We start from the raw sequence: 18,113 nt of genomic DNA on the forward strand, positions 1-18,113 counted from the left end.
TGCTGTTCCCCAAATTGCGTTCATGCACACACAGACCATGCTGAATAAGGCAGAGAAAGACAACAGTGGTTCCTTCACAAGGAGGCCTGTGATTAAACTCACTGTTATTTCTGAGGTACTCTGGTACATGAAAGTTCTTTGGCATCTGGAAAGACAGGAAATCACTTTGCTTTATTAAGCAAGGCAGATATTAACTAAAGATGTATTCTTTATCAATATGTGTATTTCACTGTGTAAAAACAATTTTAACGTCTTTTCATTGATCTTGATCCAAGGAAAGATGTACTTTAATCAGTGCTTGTTTTCTTAGGAAACTGTAGCAAAAGCCAGAATGTTAGCTTCAGAGCGTGATGCTTTTATTCAAAGCAATCATTATGCTGTGGACTCCATTATTCCAAAATGCAGTGAACTTCATCATCTCTGTGATGCCTTCACTACTGAGACAGAACGGAGGAGAAACCTTCTTAACAAATCTCTGGAACTGCACGATTTACTAGAGAAGGTAAATTTAGTATGCAACAGTTGTTTCCCAAAAACCTCAGCTGAACAATTGTCATAATGGTAGGTAACATTATCTCACTGTGCTGCAAGTTTTCTCTTTAAATAGCTGAACACATGACAAGGTTAAGGTGTTTCAGACTCTTGGTGTGTGATGCTGACATTGAATTCTGAGCCTGTTCTTCTCTGTTTCCAGTCTATGAAGTGGTGTGATGAAGGAATTTACTTGCTGGCTTCCCAGCCAGTGGATAAGTGTCAGTCTCAGGATGGTGCAGAATCAGCATTACAGGAGATCGAGAAATTCCTGGATACTGGTGCTGGCAATAAAATCAAGGAGTTGAATAAAATTTACAGAGAGTATGCACACATCCTCAATGAAGACCTAAAGGTAGCAGAAGATGTTTATGTGTGTCTGTGTGTCCATTTGTTCATTTTAGCATTGCTCTCTTGTACTGCCATTGATAAAGCTAAATAATCAGCACTAGGAGTTATACCTGTGAACTGGAAAGCCAATACATTTCTCTGCCTGAGTCTCATCATATCTTTGGATAAGAATCAAGGGCTTCAAAGACTTTTCATAACTACTCAAATTTTTCAGACAGTAAAATTGCTTTTTAAAAAAAATTCTCCCAAGCTGGTATTTGAAATACCTTTTTTTTTTTCTTTTAGTAGCAAAAATGTGGTACTTTTTTTGTTTAGAACTTAAGAATATATTTCTTTTCTTCATGGTTGGTCTCTTCATGTAACAGAACCTTTAGACACTCAAAAATACTTGATTTTTTTAAATTGAAACTTGAATCCCAGATTTCTCTATAGTAAGCACACAAAATACTTTTGTAGTGACATTCCAATCTTTAAGAGTATAAAATCATAGTAAATTATAGTTTAAGAGTGAAGAGTTAGTCTATTTCTATATATGGTATGAAAGTAATTGCAATTTCAAATCAGTATGCTGTAGATACCAATGTAGCTTATTGATAGGTCTCTGACAGGATTTTTTAAATTACAATAAATTATTTAAATTCATTTCTTTAATTCAAGCTGGGTTTTATTTCCATGGCAATCATAGGAGCATGTGCAAAAGGTTTTCCAGAAGCAAGAAAATATGGAAGAAATGTTTCAGAAGCGGCAAGTAAGTCTTAAGAAGCTGGCAGCTAAGCAGACACGTCCTGTTCAGCCAGTTGCTCCAAGACCTGAAGCATTTGTAAAATCTCCTTGTACATCCCCAGGTAAGTAACTGTATTAGCCTTGAGTTTTTTGTGCTATGCTGACAAACTTAAAGAAACTTCTAGCCATAATGTGTGGCTGCACGAACATCTGTGTCAGATCTGATCCAGTTCTAAGTTCCGTTTGATCCTGGTTTACGTGTGTAGGTCTCCAAAGAGAAAACGCATCCAACTCAGAGAGCAGCGCACTTCGGAGGGTGAACTACAGAAAAGGAAAGGTATTTTTTTCACTTTGCATTTTTTCATGCATGTACAACTTGGAAAAAGTCATAGTACAACAGAATATTCAGGAGCTCTCAATAAGCGTGAGGGAATTCTACCGAAAAAGTGATGGCATTGTCCCAGTTGAAGTAACGCTGGTGAAACACTCATGTGGTTTAAATAGGGGCTGCTTTGTTGCTGGGCTGGTTATGAGGGAGGGTAAAGTAAATAGTTGCCAATATTAGGAAAAATGTTAGGGGCAGCAAAATATTAAGTCTATGAACAGGAAACACATTTTATTTGCCAGTAGTAATTGGCTACTCTTAAAACCATTGACAGTGAAGAAGTAGTTGTCATTGGCTCCAAGACAGCTTCACCTGACCTAGTGGGTTGCCATTCCCAAGTGGGGATGGTCTTCCTGCCCTGCCTGTGGCAAGGGAAGTGTCCTGACAGCAGCAACAGAAACATGTCATTTCTCACTGGGTTAGAGAGTTGAATCAACTCATCAAAGGTTCAGCAAAAGACAATGCAAGGAGGAAGGCAGGACCACACGACCAGGATGGACAGCATTTGGAGAGAAAAGGGGTAGTTCAAGGAGAGCTTGAAAGCAAAACCTTTCTCTTTTTTCAGCAAGCCATAGTTAGGTTTAGGCATTACAGTAAAAGTTTAAGAGTGAATTTCTGTGTCAGCTTAAGAAGTAACCAGAAATTGGCACAGTACCTTATTTTTAGCTTGGAAAAAAGACTAAGGCTAGTGTTGCCTACAAGATTATGCTGCCACTGATATCTTCTTGAAAAGGGGCTTTGAACCACCACCTTTTCTAAACTGGCTTTTGATGAAGAACTTTCTACATCCAAATATTGTGTGCTTCAAGACCTTCAGGGTAGCTTGAACTTTTTTCACAGTGTTCTTGCAAGCTGCCTTCATTTTTAGTGGAGTACAGTCTTTCCAGTGAAAAGTGCTGAGCACAAAGCTCTGTATTTTAGAATGGTTTCTTCTGTGATGCCATGATCATTTTTTTCATTGTTTATTTGTTTCCTTCTTTAGAGTGAAATGACTGAACTCCATCAAAGCAGAGGAGGATCTACAATGGATGATGAAGAAAATCTAGCTGTGTTACGACAGTAAGTATCTTTTAATAAGCAAAAATTGTGGGTTTTCTCTGATTTTGTTCCAGCAAAGCCTGGGTTTGACTAAGGATTTGATAAAACAAGTATATTTCTCTGAAATAATGCTCAGTGCCTTTTGAAATGCATTGGCTATGCTCTGTGTACAGAGGAAGACATTTCAGTCTGTCTGCAGCATTATTTAGAGTTTGGGTAGTAGCAGGACTCTGTACCTTTGCTGCAGTGAGATGATGCTATGGCAGGACAAATTTTCAATTTTTGAAATTTCAAATTCTCTTTTGAATTTGAAATTCAAAAATTCAAATTTCAGTTTCAAAATTCAAATATTTTCATTTCAGAGGTGATATAGTTTTGAGTAATAAACCCCCTGTAAATCTACTGAAGGTTTTGGTCTCCATGCTTTGAGATTTTGTCTTTATATTAGACTCTTTTTTAGTCCCTATTTTGATATATGTTATGAAAAAATCCCTTGTATAAAAACTGAACAGCATAACATGTGTTAAAGAAATGACTTAGTACCACCTGCAGTGCATATAGCAGACCTTGCATTTTTACTTGTAAACTGGATACTTGCATGGTCTTTTTACTGTAATAACCCTCAAAAGGTTATTTGACACACAAATACCAAAAGGTTATTCAACACACAAAAGGTCAAGGCAAGGAGTTTGGGGGGAAGTATGATGAATACTTGATTACAGAAATTAAATTTAAAGCATCATTGAGATATTTAAAGTGCCCTAAAATCCTCTAATTTAAAAACACTAGTGTAGCTTTAAATCTGCATTTGATTATCCTATGCAGCTCCAACTCCAGCTACCGTAGCTGTTGTTGCAAAGTATAACCAGACTTTGTAGGCACAATGACTCTGCTGCTTCAATTCAGTTACTACAGCACTGAAACTGCTAGATTTTATGTTCAAACACATTTTCAAAAAATTTAAAATGTTTTAAAAATATGTATCTCTCAATGTGGATATATAAAGTAATGACAGGAATATCCATGGAACATCACATTTCCCATTACCTGGAAATTGTTCTTTCATGGACTGAAGTAAAGAAAAATTAATGTTGCCTCATTACTTTACATAAGTGAATAAGCCCACCCAAATTCTTTGTCCACAGGCATGTAATGAATGAACTTATCGAGACTGAACGAGCGTATGTGGAAGAACTTCTCTGTGTTCTCGAGGTAAAGACTAAGTTTCACTGTGGATGTTAGTGAATCTCTTGCATTTCATGGATGCTCTAATGTTTTTCTTACCACTGTAAAGCTTCTGTTTGTTCTGTCAAGCAATGTGTTCATTATACTTTTCCTTTCTCATCATATTTTCAGAAAGGAAGCAATATGTGATTTTTTTCTAGAAATAGTCATACAACTAGGATTTTGAATTAGAAAACACAAACTGAGCAGAAAATAAGATGTGCCTTAGTATTTAGGTGGAATCATGGTGAGATTTTTAATGATCATTAATTTCTGCAAAAGTTCTTTCCAGAGTCTTGGGTCAGTTCCAGGAAGGTCTTGTGTCACACAGGAATGTGAATCTGCATCAAGAAACTCCTGTGTCAGAAAAGTTGTTTCTTACATCTTTCTTTGCATATCTTTAAGTGATCTTCCATGTGTCTTGGGTACAACTGTGGGAACAGAATGTCTTGTAATAAAATCCTCATTAGAAATCATCAAGGAAGCAAAGGTGCTCCCTTTGCTCCACACTTCTGCTTTAGGCCTGATTGCAGCACTGCTGATTTGCTTGTAGAAACACACTCCAGTATTCTTTTCTTCCTCAAGTTTAAGTCTTCAGCTATGGATGTGTCATTTTCTTGTAATCCAATTTGATTGCAGGTAATGATGAAGTTGCAGATAACTATGGCTGAATAATTTGATCAGGATTCACTAGAGTTAAGTGGATATTCTTGGTATCCGTATCAGTGTTAAGCTCCTAAATAGGAACTGTCTAAAGTTATGGACCAGGACTGATAATTTCTGAGTACATACCTTCAAGTAAGAGTAGTGTATGAGGGTTTTGGACACAGGTCTTGGTTTTGCTAGTTTGTGCTGAGCTTCCCACAGCATTTACATCCTGTGTTCAGTCCAAGTGATGAAGTGTTGATTACAGCAGGATGGTCACATCTGACATGTGATAATAAATAGTTTGGAGTGGGCCTTAAAAATCACTTTATTCTCTGCTTTTGTATGCAATGCGTCTGTACAGGTCTACTCATAAAATCAAGACTTGAATAGTTGGAGGATTTCCGGTCCTTACTGCTGCTACTGGAGCATCTTGCTATTCCTGTGGTATTACTCTTGTTTTCCGTAGAGTGCAGTGCAACTCCTTTCTCTCTAGGCCAAGTGTCTTGGTTTTGTGCCACTGTGATCAACACTGCAGTACTCTGACCGTGCCAGGCACACCTCTCTGTGCCTCCTTGCAGTTTGGTATCCCTCTAGCTTGAACTTGGGTGGCTGGGAGTGCCAGCAGTAATTCTGGATCAGATACTTGCTGAGGTATGGTTCAGTGGCAGTCTTCCAGCTTTTGAGTAATTCTAGTTATTAGTCCATAGTTTTGGGTGTTTTCCCATTGCCTCTGTTTCTCCTATTCTATTAATCTTTCAATTTTTAATGTAAAATAACCTGGTATTTCTTTGTAGAGACAGTGTCTACTCTTATTATGTCCTATTTCTTTGCCGTGCATTTTCTGTCTGCCAAGGATTCCAATAGAAAAAAAAGCAAGGTAGTTTCCCAAGACTGATTTTTTGGAAACTGCTATAGTTTATCCAAGATCAATATTTTTTCTTTCATTAATAACCATGAGCATCCCACTTTAGTTTGTGAAATTCAGTAATCTTTACTGGGAGAAGAATACTGGTCTGTTCTATTTTTAGGTATTGAATTCTACCCTTTTTCCACTTACTTAGATGGTTTTAGAATAGCTTTCAAATGAAAGACTAAGCAAGGCCTTAAATATTTTTAAATTAAGATTAAATAATTTAAATAAGATTAAATAATCTCAGTGGCTGCATTAAGTAGCTTTCTCTCTCTTTTCTTAAAACACAACCACTCCATAAGTAATAAAACAAGAAGGTTTTTATAGTAAATTTTAGAAGTATATCAGCCTAAAGTGATCAAATGACAAAAACTTTTTGTCAATGTATGTGTATATAATGCTTTTGTTCCTTCAAAATATGCAAGTAATGAAATCTGTCAGGCTTCCTTTCACGTCAGCTGAATTCGATACTCCTCCTTTTTGCCAGTGCTGGCTGTGCTGCTATGTTTGATATCATCTTGACTTAAAGTGGAAATCATTCTCTTTGTGCAGCTCATCATCTAAACTGCATGGTGGCTGCAGTAGCTCTTTTCCTGTTAAAAAAAATTAACTGCATTTTATCTAAATTATTTTTAAAATTTTTAAGGCTGTACAATTTTTCTCTATTTATTCCACTCTCTCTTTCAGACTCTGCATTTTCCTGCTTGGAGGCAGGAGAAATATGAGAAAGGAACAAATGTTTAGCTATTTATGAGCTCTATTGTCTATGTCTATACCACTGGGGTTTGTTTTGGGGGTTTTATGTTTGTTTGTTTGTTTGTTGTTTTTTTCTGTGGTATTTGAGTTAAAAATACCCAGACTTTGAAAAGGCTGATTCTGGGTTCTTTTTTAAAAAATAATTCTGTCCTATCTGAATGCTTGAATTCTTCAGGTTGGCTGACTTTACCAGCTAGTTCTTCTACTTTTTGTAGTTCAGACTACATGTCGAAATTTAAAATCTTAGCTCTTGCTTTTCTTTTAATTAGTTAGTGTCTTATAATTTGGTGTGGTTTATTATAATCATTGTGACTTAATGCAAGGATCACCTTGTGCTTAAAAAAATTTAAAAAACAATCAAAACACAAACCACAGGAGAGAGACATCTAAAGAAGATAGGATTCCTTCTATGCCTGTATAAAAGAAATCCATCTATATTAAGAAATCTGCTTATAATGGAAGTGCTAGATAATTCCTGCTGGTTTTCTGTTTGATTTGTTGGCAGTGTTTTGTTTGTTTAGGGCTTTTTAGTGTTTTGAGAGAGTGCAGATTAGTGACCTTGGGCCAGAGGAGAACAGTCCTGGGCTAAAGCCACTTGTGTCCTTTTCTGTGCCAGATAAACAGACAAGAGAATGTGTGCTTATATGACAAGTGAAAGATGTGGGAATCTAAATCTACTCCTTTTGGTACCAAAGCAAATGGAAGTGCCTTAAACAGAATTTTTAGCTTAATGTTTTCTATTACCTGCAGAAATAACTACAGTCAGCTTATTCCTTCATAACAATGGCTAAGACAGGCATGAAGGTTTCTGTGCGTACTGGAATCGTGGCTCTAAATTCAGATGTGTAAAGTCTTAGCAAAAAGAATATGAGCTGTAATTTGTAAGCAGTATAGGAATGTAGAGCCTTTACTTGGTGAAAATGATTGCAAACTTTGTTTCATCTTCACTTATCTAGAATCACAGGATTTATTCAAGTGCCTTTCTAAAGACTCTGTGTGTGTCTGAGCGGGGTGATGGAAAAACAGAATTTGTATTCTCCTTTCATGATTAATACTGAGCTTGTCCTTGTCTGTCTGTCAGCCTGAAGGCAGACTGCCTTGTTAGAGAGAGAAGTACTGCAAGTAAAGGGAGATAATAATTGTTCCTCTCCCCTGTGTTGCAGGGTTATGCTGCTGAGATGGACAACCCCTTAATGGCTCATCTCATTTCACCAGAACTGCAAAATAAGAAAGATATCTTATTTGGGAATATGGAAGAAATTTACCACTTTCACAACAGGTGAGGTTTTGCATTCGGTTCTAAGAACAGCATTTGGATGAGATTCTTTACTTCGTATTTTAATCTGTCTTAGATTGCTAAAAGATCCTTACAGAGTTCTACTTGTCTATATGGCATGTCAACATTGTGTTGCATAGAAGAAAAAGCCAAGTATATCTATATCTATAAAAGATGAGCAAAGCTGTGTGAAACTGCATATGTGCAGTACACAGGTAGAACTTTGCATTGTGGTCATCCCTCTAAAGGAAGATATTTGGATATGGTTTAAGATAACTAAAGTAGGTTTTATTTGGGTTTCTTTTTTTTTATTATTGCTTTTGCTATGGAAAGTGAATTATGGTTCTAAACCACAAATTCTCGATGCTTACATCTGATGAAGGGTGATTAATTTTATATTTCTATAGATTTATTAAATAATACATTAAATTAATATTTATTTATTTATTTTTATCTATTAAAATATATATTGAATTACCTCTCTGAAGTCTGAATCCTTGCTGCTAGAGAGGTATTTCTTCATAGGATAATATTTAAATTCATAGGAAAAGGATATTGATTTTCAGGAGAAGTTAAACATACTAAGCAGTTGTTTCCTATTCAGGCAAAACTAGAATGAAAGTTTTGTCATTGTTTTTTGGTGGTTTATTTTTGGTTTTGGGAAGGCAGTTTTTGGGTTATTTGGTGTGTGGTGTTTGGTAGCATTTGGAAGCAAAACCCAAACACTTTAAACTGTACAAGTCCTGCTCCTGAATACATAAGGAAGGGAAATCAAATCCCCCTTACTTCTCCAACCCTGTATTTGATTTCAGCAACAGATTTGAGTTGCAGCAACAGTACACTAAAAGAAATTGCTCAGAATATCTATTTTAATTTGCAGTCTCCTTTGAAGTACATGACCGAGAAGAACTATGTTTAGTTTTGTAGCATTGCAACTCTGTTTCCAATAGTTTAGAAAACTAATTGCAAGACTGTGAACATTATGACAACTTTCTTCAATGTGTACTCTAAGAAAATTTTCTTTCTTATAGAATATTCTTGAGAGAACTAGAAACCTATGTAGAATACCCAGAACTAGTGGGACGGTGCTTTCTGGATCAGGTATGTGTCGCCTTTTGCTGGCACTTCATGCACAAACCTCTTCAGGGCTCTAACATGTGAGAATGAGTCTCATGTATCAATTACCACCACATCCCCTTGGTTTGTCCTGAGTATGTAATAGGTTGAGAATGTAGATGTTATTTGAGAGTTAGAGATATTTTCCCCTGCACAGTATAATTTGATTTTGTTAGAAAAAACTACTATCTCGTTAAAAGAATATTGCTATTTTAAAGTGGCAGTCAGGAAAGCATGAAGAGGAATCATGCACTGCATTGTTTCACATCACTGTAAATCATTGGCTCACTTGGTTAGATTTCTTTATTGGATTATTGTTTTGTTCTTTTCTCTTTTCTCTAAAGAGTACACCTCAACACAGTAAGTACAAAACAAACTTTTTTAATCAGGTCAGTGAGTCTTGCCTGTAATATACCAAAGGCTAAATAAGACTGTGTGTATGGAAATCAGACTCCTGCTGTTGCTGCCTATTGATGCTCTAAAGCTCCTGGGAGGAGCCATCCCTCTCCCTTCTCCTTACTGGCTACATCCATGGAATGTTGTTTCCTAAAACAGGGATGGAGGTACTCCTGTGCCTGCTGATTTCCTACCTGGTCTTCCCTTTATATCTACGGTTACTACGGTATTTTCAACAGTCTTTATTCCCTTTTGCTTTCAGCAAGTGCTGAAGTAAGGCTGTTTAATTTTTGAAATAATAAAGAGAAACAAGCAGTTTGGTTCCCCTTAGTGTGACTCTCAGTGAAAAACACATTTGTGAAACTAAAGAAAAAGGGCAAAGTCTTTTTAAAAAAACTACATAGTGGGTCTCATGGCTGGACACTCATAGAGATATTTTTCATATTGTAGTAGAAATATGTTTGTAAATATAACATATGCTTTTTCATAAGGTGTACAACATTTAACTGAAGCAAAAATTAACAAGAATGTTTTTTGCAAATTAGTAGCCATTACAAAAATCGGTGATTTTGCTATTCCATGAGGTATCCTAAGCAAAAACAATGATTCAATTTTTGGTGGTGATGGATTTTTTTCATAGCATTATTGAAAATGAAAAAAAATTGTTTTGAACTTTGTCACAAGAATTCATGAACTTTTTGCTTGTCTCCCCAATTCCAGATGGAAGACTTCCAGATTTATGAAAAATACTGTCAAAATAAACCTCGATCTGAAAGTTTGTGGAGACAGTTTTCAGACTCTGTATTCTTCCAGGTATGCTTGCTTGAATCCCTAAAATAATGGTGGTTTTGGTTTTGTTAGGGTTTGGGGTTTTTTGTCTGGTTTATTTTAACTGAATCTTCCCAAGAACAAATAGCACAAATACTGATTAGTGTTCTGATGAAATCCAACACTGATTACAGGAATGTCAAAGGAAACTTGACCACAAGCTCAGTTTGGACTCATACTTGCTGAAACCCGTTCAAAGAATAACCAAATACCAATTATTGCTAAAGGTAAGTATTATTAAACTATAAAAAACCTAAACTATAAGAAACCTGCAAGTTAGTGAACAGATGTGTAAATGAAAACACACAAATCCCTGTCCATCACTTTTCAGCTCAGTTCTTTTTTCTTTCAGTCAAAAAACTTCTAATAAGTAAACATAGAGATACCTTGTTTAACTACTTTTGCCCTTAGATTGCGGCTGAAAAGTTGAGAAGTTGATGAGGAGAAAATAGAAGGTCCAAGAAAACTTTGAAAAAAAGATGATAGAGTATCTGAAGTACTTCAGTTATAGTCAGCCCACTCATATTGCAGGAACTTGCCTTGCTGGACTTCAGGAAATGCACTTGAGAGAGGGGACTGTATGGTGTTTGTATGAAGGATGCTGTTATGATTCACTTAAATATGATATATTGAGAGAGAAAAATAAGAGCAATATACTATCATAAATTCATTTAAATTATTATATGGCATTTTGTCATGTTTGAACTAAGAAATATTTCTCACAAAGTCATGCTACAATTCTTGTATTTAACAGTAGCTTAAAAATTCACCTCAAACCAGAGGTAACCAAGGTAAACCCTTGAGTTAAAATTGAGCTGTTAACAGCCTTTAAAGAATTGATTACATTAGTCTTATGTAAAGAGAGGAGAATTATAAAGTTTTTTGTCGTAAAATATCTTAACTTCTTATTTTCATACTGTGAAGTCAGAGGAGTTCCACATGGACTTGCTGCTGTGTTTATCTGTATCAAATTGGAAGATGGTGCTTCACCAATTATCCCTTTAGAAAAGGGATTCCTTTTTAAATGTGTAGACAATTCCCAATGCAGTAAGTTTAAATCTGTTACTAGCATGCTAGTCCTTGCCATAATTTAAAGAGGAAATTAAATTTGGCTATATTTTAAAGTTTGTTCACTTCTAAAAAGTAACAAATGAAAAAACCCTATCCTTCTGTTTGAGGATTGTTGGTTTGGTTTTTGCTTGTTTTTTTTTTTTTACAATTGTGATGAAAACAACATTTGCAAAGTTAGTCTTGTAAAATTCTTATATACAGCTTACAAAACCTCCAGATGAATATATCTGGATAATGAGCAGGAGAAATGAGAAGTAAATCTTTAGGAACTATTGAGTTCTAGCCACTATTGAACTAACTAGATTATATGGTATAAAGTTTTATTTTGCTAACTTTAAAATCACAGATTCATAGAACTAATGGATTTGAAGGGACCTTAAAGATCATCTCATTCTATCACCCCTGCCTAAAATCCAGTGTTAAAATGTGAACATTCCTATTTGCTACTGTTTCAAAACCTAAGTGTGTTGTCATTCCCTTGTGCTCAGGAAATGCTGAAGTACAGTAAGAACTGTGAAGGTGCTGAAGATCTTCAGGAAGCACTAACTTCTATACTGGGCATTCTTAAAGCAGTTAATGATTCTATGCACCAGATAGCCATTACAGGCTATGATGTGAGTAGCAGTATTTTTAGTTACTTTTATTTTCATTTCTTTTTTAGATATATGGATAGCATGCCCTCTTCTATGTACAAATAATGAGAAGAGTGTTTTGAAAAACATGCCTTTAAACTTAATTGTGTAATGAAAATAATAGAAAAAATATCTGTTTATACTCTTTTGAAGTTTTCCTGCTATGACTAATATTTTCCTCTGTCTACCTAAGTTTTTCTTTCTTTGTACTTTGTGTAAAACTACACCCAAAACTTTCAGTTCCCAAAAAAATAACAAAACCCAAAACAATACATGAGGTAGATTTGGAGCAGAGTGTGGGAGGGACAACCAAACAACCAAACATGTATTGCGGCTCCCTCTCTCTATGCATAGTTCTCTGTGCCTCTGCTACTCTCAACTGTAAAATCCTGCCTGAACAGTATTGGCCAGTGAAAATTATATGTAAAAATTCAACAGTCTTTATTGCAGGAAATGCAATAAAATCAACTGACTTTATTGCAGTTCCAAATCCAACATAAACACTGATATGAGAGATTATTTGGAACAACAGCCTTCTAAACACCTGTTCAGAGTCTGTATTTTAATCTGATGTTATCTCTGTAGTTACAAATATCACTGGTTTTTTTTGTTCCAGGGAAACCTGAATGAGCTGGGCAAGCTTTTAATGCAGGGATCCTTCAATGTCTGGACTGATCATAAAAAGGGTCACACAAAGGTGAAAGATCTGGCACGCTTCAAGCCAATGCAGCGACACCTCTTCCTCCATGAGAAAGCAGTGCTGTTCTGTAAAAAGAGAGAAGAAAATGGAGAGGGATATGAGAAAGCACCTTCTTACAGCTACAAACACTCCTTAAATGTAAGCCACTGGTCAGTCCTGATGGTTGAGGTACTTGAGGGCTTAGCCTGTAGTAATACAACATTCTACTTTTAACTGTGCAAACCTGTGTTGCAGCATTGTACTTCACTCTTTCAGACAAACCTGACTGGTGCTGCAGGTCTGTGTTATTTTGTGCTGCTGTCTATCCAGCTGAATGGCAGTTGCTTTAATCACACAGAAAACATAGGGAAAGGTAATGTAAAAACCATGAAGGATTTGGTGGTCTGGATTTTAAAAGTGGCATTTTGCAAGTCAGTCTTAATCTAATGTACCTAAACCCTTCTTCCCTCCAGGGTAGCTAGGGACTAAACTCTTGTCTCCAACGCACAGATCACAAATTGTTAGCTATTCTTTCCCTTGTCCAAGAAGCCAGGTGGGGTTTTCCTGCTCAGGAATAAGGTACCAAAGAACATCAGTAGCTGCCAGCTTCTGTTTTTAACATAATTGCAATGCAGTAGGTCAGCTTCTGTTCTCTTTGCTTTCAGATGGCTGCTGTTGGAATAACAGAAAATGTCAAAGGTGATGCAAAAAAATTTGAAATCTGGTATAATGCGAGGGAAGAAGTTTACATTATACAGGTAAATATTTTCTCCTCTGTTATATCATATCAAGTGATGAGGAAATGTAGGGGAAAAAAGAAAACCTAAATCAAATTTCAATGGAAGAATCTTCTAGGGGAAAAATATAATCACGTCTTTCAATTTCCATAGAGGATATTGTGCACACCCTTACTATAGCTGTCACTGGAGTAGTGGATGGCTTGGGAGATGGGGTTTGGCTGTAGCATGTGCACAGCCTCTGCCTCAGCCTGTTCCAGTGGCTACAACCAGTTTCTGATCACGGAAGCACTGGAGAGGGAGCTTTGTCTGTCCCTCTTGAATGATTCCTCTGAGGCTATGCTTTGGCATGCAACAATTTGTGTAATAACTGTTCTGTGCTTGATGGCTGATTGTATTTATTTTTTGGGTAGGCACCAACTCCTGAAGTTAAAGCTACTTGGGTAAATGAAATAAGAAAAGTGCTGACAAGTCAACTGCAGGCATGCAGAGGTAAATACTTTGGAGATTCTTTTTTCTTTTTCAATTTCTTTAATCTGTTTTCTCATTGATCTTCAGATCCTGCCCAGTATATCTTCCCTGTGTAGGACACAAAGTATTTTTAAGAGTTCTTTTTCTTTCCTCCATTACAGAAGCTAGTCAGCACAGGACACTAGAACAAACACAGAGCTTACCTCTACCACTACCAGCATCATCTTGTGCAAGGTAAGTATGTTGTCCCATCAGCCTGACTATGTTGTAAATATACTAATACATCTGATTTTCAGCTCTTCATTGCTCCTACCCCTTAATACTTGTCCCTGTGTTTTAAGGTTTTGGTTTAGTTCTCTTCCTACTATAAAGCTGTAAAGCCTGGAGTTTATACATTTCCAGAACAGTTAAACTGAGCAGCAGTGGCATGTGTTTTGCCAGTCAATAGAGAATGCCACAGAAATGTAATTTTCTGCACCAGCCAAAATCCTGTTGGTATTATGTGTCTGTTTGTTGAGCAGCTGATTATATACATTGTGGTCCAGATAAGAGAGTTTTATGGAGCAGTCTTTTTCTCCCTTCACTGTTCTTTTCTTTTATTCTTTCTTCCTTTTCTAATGTCATGTTACCTTCTTTTTTGTCTGTTTCACAGCAGTATCTTTTCTCTGTCTCTTGTTCTTTTACTCCAATTTACCTTTTTTTTTTCCTAACGTAAATAATGTGTTAATTCCTCCAGTGTCCCAACTCCTGGGTGAAGTTTTTTCTTTTTTTTCCATTATTCACCATACCAACCTATATATTCTTCTGTTCCCATCTGTTGTTCTGCCCTTGCCTGACACCTCTCTTTAATTCTCTGCTACTCAGTCTGGTTTTTCATATGTGTATATACCTATCCATAAGCCCATGTGCTCATATCCATATGGTGTGTGCTCAAATATGTACTGGTAGCTCTCTGCCCTGCACCTTTTATGTGTCTACTTATTGCTCAGGAAGAATTTCCCAGAGACATCATATTTGTGGAGTGTCTCTCTCTATCCCATTCCCAGATGGAGTTTTGATAGGAATCCACTGCAAGGTCCTTCATTTGTTCCAGTATTAAGAGCTTCTGAGAGGCAGAGTTTATTCCTTTATCTTTCTTCTTTTATTCCTAATACATTCAGGAGGAACCTGTTATCTGCGAGTGGAAGTTGTCCTGAGCCATCTTTCCAGTATCTCCCATTCCCACAGTACATGTGATTGCAGTCAGGAGAGGTGTTTCTCATTCTTATGTTCTCATGGTCTTTAAATGCAAAATTACCAATGACCTTTTTCAGTCCTGGAAGCTACAGTCTGGGAAGTAACAAATAAATGGTTTTCAGGCTGTATACCTGTATGTACAAGCCTGTGATTGGATTGATTGTCTCCATTCTCTTCTAATAAACAGTCCTTCACGAAACCACATCAGAAATACCAAAAAAATGGAGGAGAAAAAAGCTGATCTCACAAGTCTAGAAGGCTGTGGTCCTACAGTAGCACCAAAGTACCCCGAGAAAGGCAAAGGTGAGTTTTCCCATACATGTTGTGGTCTTTAATTGCAAGGAGCATGCCTGCACTGCAGATGCACAGGCAGATCCACCAGCAGAGTAGCCATGGTAGTGCAGGAGAGGCAGCAGGATTCCAGAACGAGCGGGGCTTTGCAGTTTTCAGCCCTAAGGCAGCCCACCCACAAAGTGCTGTCCACACTGCACCAGCATGCTGTTCCCATATGCCCTTAGCTTGGGATTGATTTCTGCATTCCAGTGTGTGGTGAGGACAGGCCCAAATCCATCTTGAATGGATTGTAGCCAAAGACAGGTGGCAACTATTTGTTATGAAGTCTGCAGTAGGTCTGCTCTTAAAGCTACCCAGCTTCTCAAGGTTCTCTTTCTCTGAAAAAATTTCTTGGCACTACTTGACCTATGAGGGAGGTTTTTTAATTTTTTTCCCATCATGGAAATTATTTATTGAACCAGGGGCAGAACAAGCCCTTGCACAGCAAGAACAAATGGACATTTCTGCTGTACCTGGACTTTCAGCTGTCCCTTCTCATCCTAACATGCAGGTTCCCTGGCAAGCTGCAAATGACTTTTTGCCTTGACCTTTTCATGGCCTTCTCCATTTTTTTTCTGTATCTCTCTCTTCCTTTGTAGACAACACTAGCTCTACCTCAGAATGCTCTGTACTGTCAAAAAAGCGCTTTACGCTGCAGGGCTTTACTAACCTCAAAAGTCAGAAAGGTAATTTTAAAAAAAGGCTAGACTGTTTTCTGTGTAAGGCTGTAATTGAAGCATCACCTTGTATGTGTGTGTAGTGTGATAGGTTTTCAGTGTACACACTAGCTTGTTCTTCCAAGGTCAAGCTAGGTTCCTTAGTCGGTGCCTCTGACAGGGAGATTTCAAGGGAAGCCAGCTCCAGAGTGGGAGGGGGAGATGCAGCTAGGAAAAGTGGGGCTGTGGAGATGCAAGAGTGTGGTTTCTAGTGCCTCCAATCTCACTGTCAAGGCCAAGGACAAAGTTTACAGTGCCCCGTTCCTGTAGAAAAACTAGAGGAAGGAAGTTGTCTTCTGACCAGACACCTGGCCTGCTTCTAGCTTCAGTGGATCTGCCCCAAATGCACTTGTACTTGGCAAAAAGGAATCAAGGTGATTCTAAGAAGGTTTTATAGAGGACTTTTTTATTGGCATCCTTGCTAACAAAATTCTCAAAGCATAAATAACTACAGCAGAATGTGTCTGAAAATGTTGTTTTGCTGGACAGAAAAATAAGTAAGAATTTCCCTGTTCTTCCAGAAACGGTCTTTGCCTCTTATTTTCTAAAACAGGCAATAAGAGTTTGAGACTTTTCTTGCTTCCTCCTGCCAAGTAATGACAGTACAGTTACTACTTGCTCTGAAGAGCTGTCTTTGAGCACTCTGAATTGCATTAAGATGATGGCACTTGTTCAACAGCATGGTGTTTTTCTCCCTGCAAGCATCTTTCCAGAATGCCTGTTTAAAACCCAATTACCTTTGAGTTCTTTCTGGAGAGACTCTAGGGTTGTGGATCCAATGCTATTGAGGTGAGCACTAATGTCCCATGCTTGCCTTGACAGAAACTTCATCTCCTTCTGCTAAAAGCCAGACATTGCCAATGATCCTTCTTACAGGACCAGGTATTGCTGTAGCACTAGACTTACATAAAAATGATCGCTTAATTTGGTAATGTTTGTCTGAAATTGAAGTTAATTGTATTCAGTTGATGTCTAGTCAATTTAGAAAGTTTACATATATTTTTATCTATTACTCTAAAATAAATTTGTCGATTTATCCTCAAATAATTACTTGTAAATAGTTAAATCCTTCTGCTGCCATGAACCAGTGACAGCTAAAATTAGATTACAGAAATCCACTTGTTTTCCAGTGTAAACTCAAAGGTATTTAGCATGCAACCCACCTATTCTCTTTTTTCCAGTTCTTCAATATCTCTCTTCTTTGTTTTTTTACCTATTCATCCTCCTGCAGCTTCTCCTACCAGTCCTGACAAAAAAGCCAAACGGCACGAAGTAGTGAGTGACCCAACTCCTTTTGGTTTAAGAGGTACAGTGATGCCACATCTTGTACTCCACAAGTACCCACACATCCCTCATGTAATATGTTACATCTGAGTGCTGAGAATACCTGTATGATGCTGTGTGCAGTATTGACATCAGCTGTGTCTTTCCAAGTGGATCTATAGATACTGGTTTTGATAGCAAGACTGGTTGAAGTTTTACTTTGGTTTAAATAAAGTAGCACATGGATAACTAGTTTTTAGGAGACAGGGGAAAGAGATCTGCTGCTGAAGAAAGAGCCAGAAGCCATGTGTTTAATGGAATTACAGGGTTGTCCAGCTACTCTGCAACCGTGATTTTACATGCGTTAGAATTCTTCTGTCACTGGGCCCTTGTGGAGAGAATTTAACTTTTAAAAAAGCAAAAAAAATTCCAAAACTCAGATCACTGTCATGAGGAATTTCTGGTTTAGATCTGCATTTATTACTGCAGACACATTCCTGTTGCATCTTTCTTTGGTTGACAGTACACAACTTTTACCATCCTGTGAACCCCAGATGACTTAACGGAAGGCCTTGCAACAATTTGCCTCCCATCCTCCCAGCTCACACCTAAGCAGAGAATAGGAAAATATTTCAATTAAACAACCCATTTCTAACCAGCAGGGCTGATGGTGAAAGTTTGAGTACAAATCCCTAGGGCTAATTAACTAGAGCAGTAGAGAGTACAAGGAGAGCAGTCCCTCTTCTCCTGACTCTTTCCACCACTATCTCCTTTAGAAAATACTCATCTGAAG

The 18,113-nt window shown here is 37.3% G+C and overlaps 1 protein-coding gene across 11 annotated transcripts in view; it reads left to right on the forward strand.

Moving 5' to 3' along the window:
• Positions 1-18,113, forward strand: part of MCF2L (MCF.2 cell line derived transforming sequence like) — a 154,326-nt gene that overhangs the window by 130,160 nt on the left and 6,053 nt on the right. For 7 of the 11 annotated variants that reach the window (XR_004496485.1, XM_015634516.3, XM_015634561.3 and 4 more), the window contains 18 exons: positions 311-502; positions 695-886; positions 1,568-1,727; positions 1,872-1,942; positions 2,973-3,049; positions 4,174-4,240; positions 7,730-7,845; positions 8,874-8,943; positions 10,075-10,167; positions 10,317-10,409; positions 11,742-11,867; positions 12,502-12,723; positions 13,230-13,322; positions 13,715-13,793; positions 13,934-14,006; positions 15,196-15,311; positions 16,880-16,939; positions 17,289-17,363. Coding sequence is in view for 10 of the 11 variants with exons in the window: in XM_015634516.3 (XP_015490002.1) it covers positions 311-502; positions 695-886; positions 1,568-1,727; positions 1,872-1,942; positions 2,973-3,049; positions 4,174-4,240; positions 7,730-7,845; positions 8,874-8,943; positions 10,075-10,167; positions 10,317-10,409; positions 11,742-11,867; positions 12,502-12,723; positions 13,230-13,322; positions 13,715-13,793; positions 13,934-14,006; positions 15,196-15,311; positions 16,880-16,939; positions 17,289-17,363 (1,975 nt within the window). In the remaining variant the exon portion in view is untranslated. Of the gene's footprint in view, positions 1-310; positions 503-694; positions 887-1,567; positions 1,728-1,871; positions 1,943-2,972; positions 3,050-4,173; positions 4,241-7,729; positions 7,846-8,873; positions 8,944-10,074; positions 10,168-10,316; positions 10,410-11,741; positions 11,868-12,501; positions 12,724-13,229; positions 13,323-13,714; positions 13,794-13,933; positions 14,007-15,195; positions 15,312-15,940; positions 16,028-16,879; positions 16,940-17,288; positions 17,364-18,113 lie in introns of all 11 variants that reach the window. The other 4 variants (XM_015634587.3, XM_015634607.3, XM_033512985.1 and 1 more) reach the window with 3 other exon arrangements.

Source organism: Parus major, chromosome 1, assembly GCF_001522545.3.
Source record: "Parus major isolate Abel chromosome 1, Parus_major1.1, whole genome shotgun sequence".
Lineage (NCBI taxonomy): Eukaryota > Metazoa > Chordata > Aves > Passeriformes > Paridae > Parus > Parus major.